The sequence below is a fragment of the Cornus florida genome, unplaced genomic scaffold (assembly GCF_030987335.1).
Source record: "Cornus florida cultivar Cherokee Brave unplaced genomic scaffold, ASM3098733v1 CherokeeBrave_3.0.0_Hap2_Chr11, whole genome shotgun sequence".
Lineage (NCBI taxonomy): Eukaryota > Viridiplantae > Streptophyta > Magnoliopsida > Cornales > Cornaceae > Cornus > Cornus florida.
In genome coordinates this window covers 13,915,033-13,925,035 of record NW_026775581.1, presented here as the reverse complement: position 1 = coordinate 13,925,035, position 10,003 = coordinate 13,915,033, and the positions used below count along the sequence as shown (strand labels likewise).

Genomic DNA, 10,003 nt, shown 5'->3' with positions numbered 1-10,003 from the left:
TAGAATACTTCCCTTCTTCTGAATTTTCCTCTTCCTCCTCTCTTCAAACATAGTTGCATACATAGAGCTTAGTGTGTGAGCCCGAATTTACTTCAGAAAGTGAGTGATATATCGAGCCGGTTTGCCCATTTCTTTGGTTTACAGTGCTACTACCGAAGGAAGAAAAATTGTTTTATTCAGGGAGATAGACGTCACTAAGTCCGTTAGCACTATAGCGAAGCAAATATGTTTTAAGGATATAGAATCAAATTCTAGCCTCGACTTATTATGAGGTTCTTTTATTTTTATATAATTTTATTTTATTATATATAACTATATTTTATAAGAAATTATATATATAAATTATTGTTTTATAATAATAATTATATATATATATATTCTATTTTTACATAATATTTAAATAGTAATAATATAGAATCTAATAGTAACTATGATACTTGTTATTAATCTATCATGTTAAGGAAACCAAATACGCACATTGTTCAGTAGAAAATGAAATGCTATTGAAAAAAAAAAAAAAAAAAAAAATTGTTGTTGATTTAAGGGGAAAAAAACAAAAAAAAAAAAAAATTTGCTGTTCCAGCAACATGGATAGACCGTAGGCAGAAAGAGCGGAATTACCATTGAGCTCAATATTTTCCGCACCGGTTTTGGTGTTTCTCACTACCCAAACGCCAAACACAACCCTACCGCCACTGCTTCGCTTCGGGATCAGCGAAAACCACCTCTGACGGAGCCCTTCTTTTTTTTTTGGCCTTTGATCACAATCCCAATCTCTCTAGCATAATCATCTTCCGTAAGCAATAAGAATTGTTGCCATTTATTCAGTTTCTGTGTCAACTTCGAAAACTTGTTTTCCTTTCATTTTCTCTCATTTTCTGTGTTTTTGTTTTTGGGAAATCAGTCAGAAAGTGACTATGGCGACTCAGTCCGCGGCTCCTCCGAATCCAACGTACCAAGAATCCCAAAACCCAGGTGATTTTTTCTTTTGTTCTGCTGTCAAGTGTTCCAATTTAACTTTTCGTGTCACATCTGATTTACTTGAACTTCGATTCAATACAATCGTTTTGGTTTCTGAGAAAGATATGCAAATTAGAAAAGCACAAAGTTTGTTTCCAGGAAAATAAAGAAAAACCCGGAATCAGGTGGGCCAAACAGTTTATGTGGATTAGCTGAGTGGAATATTTGATTTATCAGGATGCAAATAATGAACAAAATTTTATCCTTGCATCTCTCAGCAATGAAACGAAGCATTTTGCTTTGTTGAGTTCATTTTGAGCATTATAATCTGTACAAACTAGTCTACTACTTTACTCTTTTACGCTGATAATTTCACCATATGGGCATATTTCCTTTGATGTTGTTTGCGGCTTGGTGTTGTTGAAAATCCACAACTTTTCATAAAATCCCCTCATTTTTCTATTGTGCTTTCACCAAGATCTAACATTTTTTTTTTTGTTCATAAAATATAGGAACAGTGTGTTAGGTAGTTTTACGTCTCTTGATTAGAACATAAATGCCCTTACATGCAGATATATTAAATATTAGTAAAACTTTTTGGAGCTGATCTATTTATTTTTGAAACTAATTTTATCAACCAGTTGATTGAGAATTGGTGACTAACTGCCAAAGTCAATCAACTGATATAGTTCTTCTCCAGATGATATTTCAAATCATTCGGCCAAAAGGAAAAGAATTTTTTAGATCTACTCGCAGCTCACCCTTCTGAGAGAAGCTTTTAGTTTTTTTCTTTTTCTTTTTATTTCTCTCTCTTTGTGGTAAGGTCTGGAATGATTCCCGCTAGGTGCAAACAATTCCTTGGAGGGGGTGTGTGTGAGTACAAACTAGGAAAAAAAAGTATGAGGGAACTTTTTAGTTGAACTACTCTGGCATAGTGTGGGAGACTGCCTGGCAATTTGATTAGCTATTATTTTAACCCTGTAACAAATTTAAGCACTACCTGATTGAATGGTCTCCTGTTACTGCTTAAATGATATTTGCTTGCCCTTACTTTCATGTGATACTTCTGGTAAGTTTTAGTTCCCTTTGTATGTTTCAGAGTAAATATTGCATAGAAATAAGGTGGGTTTGGGGAGGTCGACGTCTCTAAGAGTGAGACAGAAAGGATAGTCATCACGGTGGACGATGGTGGGGTCATTCCGGAGTTCGTGATTGTTGAAGACAGAGATTGGGCTTTTAAGATCTCAGTGACGGAGGAGATTGCTCCTTCTGTGGTGGCGAAACCTATAGCATCTCTGAATTTTGAGAAGAATGGACGTGTGTCTCGCATATCCGATGCTGGTTCAGTCTGTTCGACAAGCTTGGGTAGATCGGAGAAAGATGGATGGCAGCCAGGTTAGGGACTAAGTGATATGTACGCGTGGAAGGCGAGTGGGGAAGGGGTGGATTGGAGGCGTGCACGTGTAGGGGATAGGGTTTCGAAGATTACGGATAAGGTGTTGGAATGGGCTTGGCAGGGGGACGGGGCCGTTTAATGGGCCGCGAAATAGGTCAGCTGGTCCTTATGTTCAAAAGCACAAGTCCAATGATGGGTATGGGCCTAATAACTTGGTCCAGCAGAAGAGAGATAGGGCTGTATATTGGGCTCTAATAAGAGCCTGTCCATTAGAGTCTTGGATTTGGGCTCGAAGGAAGAGGAGAGAAGATCCAGAGTGAATGGGTTGGGCCAAGCCCAGGTGGGGAATTCTGCAGCGGATCTCGGTAATGTTAATAGACATTGGATGCGATTGGAGAAAGAGAATTGGGTTAGAGCCAGTTCTTGTATCAGTCGCAAGGGGACAAGGTTTCGCTATGGGAGTTGCTGTGTGCAGAGATGGCTTTGGACAATCGGTCTCTGCCATTAACTTCTTTGAGGATGGTGATCCCATAGTTAGAGATGGGAAACGTTGGTTACGAAAGGAGAAACAGAAATGGGTTTGCCCAAAGGAAAACCAACCTAGTATGTTTCTTTTCCCTAACTCTCGGAGCTTTCTGTCTGCTCATTCTTCTTCTTCTTCTACTCCTTGTGGGGTGTTGAGGAGGGAAATGGGGATGGAGGTTGACCGACAGTTGGAGAGAAATGAGGTGTTGTCGCCTCTGGTAGAAGTGGATTTGGAGGGGATGGGGCTGGATGCAGAGATAAAGGATGAGGTGGGACAGGTGAGGAATCATACACTGGATATTCTGTTGAGCTCTTCTTCCAAGTTGTTAAGGGAGAATGTATCAGTGATGGCAGCACCGGTAGGTCTGGATGGAGTTACGGTGTGTGTGGGACGTGACTCAAAATTTCAGTTAAGTCAGGAGGTTGCGTCAGTATTGGTGAAGGAATTGAGAATGTATAAAGGGTTGAAGGGATTGAACCGTTTGCTGGATTTTGGCTCAGAAACAGTAGGGGATGACTCTGAAGGGGATTTTGGCTCACCTTTGGCTTTCAATGGATTTGAGGCTTCGACTGATGACGGTGGTGACAGATTGGGAGGAGGGGGTAATGATAGGAATGCTATGGAGATGGTTCCATGGGAGGATTCTACCTGTTTGGAGATGCAACCGTTATGTGTGTTACTGCCGGACGAGGGGAGGGAGTTCTCTGCAGTAGGTTGTGAAGACAGAGGGGTGGAGTGGGTGAAGGATAACATTGATAATGTGAGCAGTATTTTGGGACTATCTTTTTAGCTAGATGAGGAGCAGGCTCGTTTGGTGATGCATTCAATTGTGGAGGGAAAGAATGGGGAGGATGTTGGGAGTGTGAACAGAACTGGTAGAAAGAAGAAGCGGTTATCCCCGTGGAGAGGGGGAAGGGAGATTCGAGGCCTAATTTATGATATTAATTATGAGGGGAAGAATGGGACGGGGAGGGAGAGCAGTGAGAGGGGAAGAGAGAGAGGGAGAGGGGAGGTGTCATTTACTGGTTTTTAATGAAGTGTTGCATAATTTTGTGGAATGTCCGAGGGCTTAATGATTCGGACAAAAGAAAGGTGGTCAGATTGGCAGTGAGGAAATGGGGTGTTTATGTGGTATGCTTACAGGAGACGAAGATGGCGTCTATTTTAGATAGGGTGGTTAGGAGTTTGTGGGGTGGGAGGTTTATTGAATGGGAGGCGTTGGATGTTGTTGGGACATCTAGGGGTATTTTGGTGATGTGGGATAAGAGATAGGCGTCAAAAGTAGGTGTGTGGCGAGGGAGATTCTCCATCTATTACAGTTTTACTATTGAAGAGGATGGGTTTCATTGGATGTTCTCGAGTGTGTATGGTCCAGTGGATGATGGGGAGAGGCATTTTCTCGGGGAGGAGTTGGGATTTGTTAAGGCTCAGTGGAGTCTTCTATGGTTTGTGGGGGGTGATTTTAATGTGGTTAGATCCCCTTTGGAGAGATCGACAGGAGGAAGATGGATTCAGGCTATGGTACAGTTTTCAGAATTCGATGATGGCTAGCATCTTCATGATTTGCCTTTGGAGGGTGCTTCTTTCACATGGGTTAATGGTAGAGAGTCCCCTACCCTTTTACGCCTGGATAGATTTCTTATTTTAAGAGATTGGGAGGAGAAGTTTCCGGATGCAACTCAGGCAGCCTTGGCTAGACCGACATCGGATCATATTCCTTTGGTGTTGGATTGTGGAGGGTTAAGGTCTAGAAGCACTCTTTTCCGTTTCGAAAATATGTGGCTTAGGGCGGATGATTTCCAAGGGTGTGTGAGGTCTTGGTGGGAAGGTAATATGGTGTTTGGGAATCCGAACTTTATTCTTGCTAGAAAGCTTGGGGTGCTGAAGAAGGAGATAAAAAGGTGGAATAAGGAGGTATTCGGGAATCTCGAGTGGAGGAAGAGTAGGGCTTTGGCGGAGATTGCAGAGATTGATCGCCGGGAAGGCATGGGTGGCATTGACGATGAGCAGAGAAGTAGGAGAGCGGCGTGCTAGGGTGAGATTGCTGAGATTGCTGTGTCAGAGGAGATTTCGTGGAGACAAAAATCCAGAGCATTATGACTTAAGGAGGGGGACGGGAACACTAAGTTTTTCCATAGGTTGGCTAATGATCATATGAGGGGCAGTCACATATGGAGGCTTACTGTGGATAGGGTGGTTTTGAGTAGGGAGGACGATGTTTGCAGGGGGATTGCCCTATTCTATCAGGGGTTATATACGGAGCTTGTGTCTGTGAGACCCTGGCTGGATGGACTTAATTTTGATAGGATTTTTGAGGCGAACAGGGAGGGTTTGGAGATTCCGTTTTCTGAGGAGGAAGTGCTGAAGGCGTTGAGAAATTGTAATGGGGTTAAAGCTCCGGGTCCGGATGGTTTCACTATGAGGTTTAGTTTGGAGAGTTGGGACATGGTCAGGGGCGAGGTGATAGGAACCTTTCATGCTTTTCATACTCAGGGGAGATTTGAGAAGTCTTGAATGCATTATTTGTAGCTTTCATTCCGAAGAAGGGCGGACCTGTAGATGTGAAGGACTTTAGACCTATTAGTTTGTTGGGATGCATTTATAAACTAATAGCCAAAGTTCTTTCTTTGAGGTTGAGGGTGGTTTTAGATGAGGTTATTTCGGAATCTCAAAATGCTTTCATAGGGGGGTGTCAGATTTTGGATCCTGTCCTTATTGCTAGGGAGTGTGTGGATGATAGATTGAGAGGAGTGGGTTCCAGGGGTCTTGTGTAAGTTGGATGTGGAGAAAGCTTATGATCATGTTAGTTGGAGTTTTTTGCTATACTTGATGGCAAGGATGGGTTTTGGGGAGAAATGGAGGAATTTGATTGAGTTCTGCATTTCTTCAGCTAGATTCTCGGTGTTGGTGAATAGGGTCGCGACTGGTTTCTTCGGTAGTTCGCGAGGTTTGCGTCAGGAGATTCATTATCCTCACGTCTTTTCATCATTGTTATGGAACGGCTTAGTAAATTGATGGGGAGGGCTGTGGAGGTGGGTTTCATCAGGGGTTTTAGGGTGGGAAGGGATGTTATGCATCAGTTGGAGATTTCTCACTTGTTGTTTGCAGATGATACTCTTGTTTTTTGCGAGGCTAAGGTGTCTTAGATGAGATATTTGAGGTCAGTGTTGATTTGTTTTCAGTCAGTCTCGGGTTTGAAAGTGAATGTGGGGAAGAGCACTTTGATTCCAGTGGGTGAGGTTCCGAAGATTGAGGAATTAGCTTATGTTCTTGGTTGTGGAGTTAGTTTTTTTCCGATCTCTTACCTGGGTTTGCCTCTGGGGGTTTCTTCGAGGATTGTAGATGCTTGGGATTCGGTGGTGGAGAGGATGGAGAGGAGGCTTGCGGGGTGGAAGAAACAATATTTATCAAAAGGGGGGAGGGTTACCTTGTTGAAAAGCACTTTGTCGAGCATCCCACATATTATATCCCTTTTCCAGATTCCGTCCTAGGTTGTTGCTTGTATTGAAAGACTTCAGAGGAACTTCTTATGGGTAGGTTTGGGGGATGAGTTTAAGTATAATCTGGTTCGTTGGGAGCAGGTGTGTAAGCCTGTTAAGTTTGGAGGTATCGGGATTAGGCGATTGTTGCCTTTTAACAGGGCTTTGTTAGGTAAGTGGTTGTGGAGGTTTGGTATTGGGCATGATAGTTTGTGGAGGAGGGTGATATTGTGTCGCTTTGGGGAGGAGAGAAGGGGTGGGGGTTTGGCTGTGGTGTCTTTACCTGGAGGTATCGGTGTTTGGAAAGACATTTGAAAGGGATGGCATGAGTTTTCTAAGCATATCAGGTTCAGAGTTCATGATGGTAGGGAGATTCGGTTTTGGCAGGATGTGTGGTGTGAGAGACCGCACTTTACATGTTTCTTCCCTAGATTGTTTAGGATTGCGGTGGATAGGCATGCCTTGGTGGCTGACTACTATCGCCTTGATAGTGGGAGACCGGTTTGGGATGTTGTGCTTTTTCAGTGATTTTTTCAGGATTGGGAGATAGATGATGTGTTTTGTTTTTTAGAGTTGTTGTATAGCCAGGTGATCCGGGGAGGAGGTAGGGATTCTCTTGTTTGGATTTCTTCTGCTAGGGGAATGTTTAGTGTGAGATCTTTTTTCAGATGCCTTGTGGACTCGGATGGGGTGGTATTCCCTTGGAAGGCAGTGTGGCGAACTAAGGCGTCATTGATAGTGGCCTTTTGCTTGGACGGTTGTGTGGGGTAACATTTTGACATTGGATAATTTGAGAAGGAGAAAGCTTATCATGGTGAATTGGTGTTGCATGTGTAAGTGCAACGGTGAGTCGGTTGATCATCTTCTGTTGCATTGTCCAGTGGCGGTTGATTGTTGGAAACTTTTGCTAGGTTTATTTGGAGTTTGTTGGGTCATGCCTAGATCTACGAGAGGCCTGATGGACACCTGGAGAGGGGGTTGGGTGGGAGCACAGGCTCGAGGGTTCTAGAGGATGGCACCTCTGTGTCTTTGGTGGTGTTTGTGGAGGGAGCAGAATAGAAGATCCTTTGAAGGAGAGGAATCTTTCATCAGTGTTCTGAAATCTTCTATTATTAGCTCTCTTTTTCTTTGGGGTTTGGGTAGACTTTGCTCTTCTGCTGAGGAGAGTGTTGAGTTTTTGGCTTCCCTAGGGCCTTACGATACCCAGGTTTTTGTGGTTTTGTTAGGGACACATTCCCCTTTTGAATGCTTTTTTAATGAATTGCTTATTTATCAAAAAAAAAAACTAGTATTATGATATGATGCTGCTTAGATTCAGACATGAAATGTTAAGATGGTTGACAACATAGATTATAAATCATTTTAGTGACTATTGGCCCTTCATTTATTGAGTGAAAATCTCTTTTACCATTTCAGAGAACTAGTTTTCTTTCTTAACACATTTTACAGAGTCCCAAGCACTCCAGTGCTTCCCTTCGCCATTAAACAAACTCTCAGTGTATGAACCACCATGAGTATTAGGGGTGTACTGCATGCCATCTCATGATTGTGTTTTGTGCAACGTAGTCTTCTTAGGGCTTGAAATGAAGTGGATTCATGTAAATCCAGATGCAGATCCATATTTTAATGTCAAGATCCACTTTTAGTTTAGGATCTGAATCAGATCCTATGGACTGGATTTCAGCTCATATAATTTAAGCAAGATTCAAATATAGTAAAATATACATGATCAGGGTTGGATCTCGGGCAAAATCCGATCTATTGAAGATTACTCATGTTCATATCCGACTCGAATCTTTGTTCAACAAAGATCCATTTCCGACCCGCCTCTGAATTTGGATTCAGAATTAAAATCAAACCCGTTTAAATGGACTTTGGATTGGATTGGATCAGCTCCATTTCAAGCTCTTAAGTTTTGTACTGTTATGCATTGCATATATGTTTCTAGGCTTTGCCTTTCATATATTGATTTAGTGTTATTATTTCATCTCTAACTTTGTTAACTACCTATAGCTTCGGAGGTTGGTCAACCGATAATAGAGGGTCAGGATGATGCCAAGGCAGAGGCTATAAAAGAGAACTCTACAACTTCAGTGTTTGTGAACTCAGAACCGATGCGAGAGGAACAAGTGCAAAATGCTGTAAAGTTCCTTTCACACCCAAAAGTAAGGGGATCACCAGTCATGTATAGACGATCTTTTCTTGAAAGGAAGGGCCTCACAAAGGAGGAGATTGATGAAGCTTTTCGTCGTGTCCCTGTAATCATGTTATTCTTTTTGATTTTTACTTTTCTGAATGCACCATATCATGGAATATCTTCTGAAGCGCTCAGTATATCCTTGTGTGAGTGTAAATGTGTTTTGCTGACATTTCGTGTAAGTTACAGGATCCACACCCTACTGTTTCAAGTGTGCAGCCAGATGGAACAAATCAAGGTAGTCTATATTGTGTCAATGGGTTTTTTCTGTTTCTATGAATGATTCAAAAGCTTTTAGTTTTGACCCAATTCGAATGTTCCTCGCAGAATCACATTAATGATGTGCTATTTAAATTAATAAATGAATTTCATTGAGCTTTAACAGTTTGTGGTTTTAGAGTAATTGGTCACTAACATTTCCTATTTGTTTTATTATACTGATAACAGATGGGCAACTGAGGTCATCTTCAAATACACAACCACAAGCTACAAAAACTTTGCAGCCTGCTGCAGCCACTCCTGCTGGTGTAATTTCAAATGTGGGGACCTTGACGCAGTCTCGATTCCACTGGTCCCATGCTTTTCTTGCTATAGGATTACTGGCTGTTTCAGGAGCCGGAACCGCCATTCTTTTTAAGGTATAAACAGAAACTTCTTATTATTATGCCATCTTAATATTGTTATTTAGATTTACCAATGCCTAACCTACAATATCTTTTTCCGTTGTTGGTATTGTGTTGCGTCTTTACATTTCTTGCCTACGGGCAGCTGGGTCCATATTCCTTTTATCAGATAATATAATATTTTAGGTGCAATCATAATATGACATATCCTTTTTGGCAGAATGCTATTGTTCCTAGGTTGAAGTCTTGGATCCGTAAAATTGTATTGGAAGAAGAGGATCTTGTGAAGAAAACCAACTCAACACCAACTTTGGCAGAAGAAACAGCTGCTGCTGCAAAAGCTGCTGCAGCCGCAGCAGCTGATGTGGCACGAGCAAGCCAGGAAATGTTAACTTCAAAAACTGAGGGTGGGTTTTGGTGGGGCTATAGCCTATTTTGTCATTAGGATTCCATCATAATACTTCAACCTTTTATGTTTAACCTTTAATATTTTGTTTTGAATTCTTTTAACTTACATCTACATGATTGATGACTTTTATTTTCTCTTGACAGAAAAGAGATACTTTGAGGAACTCATGAATCGGCTAGATATGCAAGTACTGGAAATTAAGTCAATGAGTAATACATTACAGAAGTTGGAAGGTACTGAAGAAATTTTCTTGTTATATGTTCTATCTGAAAGACGGTTTTTTTTTATTGTTGTCATCTGCCAAGTGTTCAAAACTGAAACTGTTATCTTTCTCTGGACTACTTAATATCATAAAATCTGTATGTTAAGGGCATATCTTGCAGATATCTGTTTAGAGCAATGTCATTTGTTCT

General features: G+C 41.5%; 1 protein-coding gene across 1 annotated transcript in view; it reads left to right on the top strand.

Annotated features, from left to right (window-relative positions):
* Positions 1-567: 567 nt before the first annotated feature.
* The window catches only part of LOC132285622 (peroxisomal membrane protein PEX14-like), a 31,703-nt gene continuing 22,267 nt past the window's right edge, over positions 568-10,003 (top strand). The window contains exons 1-7 of the mRNA XM_059787811.1: positions 568-796; positions 905-975; positions 8,375-8,619; positions 8,748-8,796; positions 9,006-9,196; positions 9,402-9,588; positions 9,734-9,823. Coding sequence (XP_059643794.1) covers positions 918-975; positions 8,375-8,619; positions 8,748-8,796; positions 9,006-9,196; positions 9,402-9,588; positions 9,734-9,823 — 820 coding nt within the window. The 5' untranslated portion in view covers positions 568-796; positions 905-917. The remainder of the gene's footprint in view (positions 797-904; positions 976-8,374; positions 8,620-8,747; positions 8,797-9,005; positions 9,197-9,401; positions 9,589-9,733; positions 9,824-10,003) is intronic.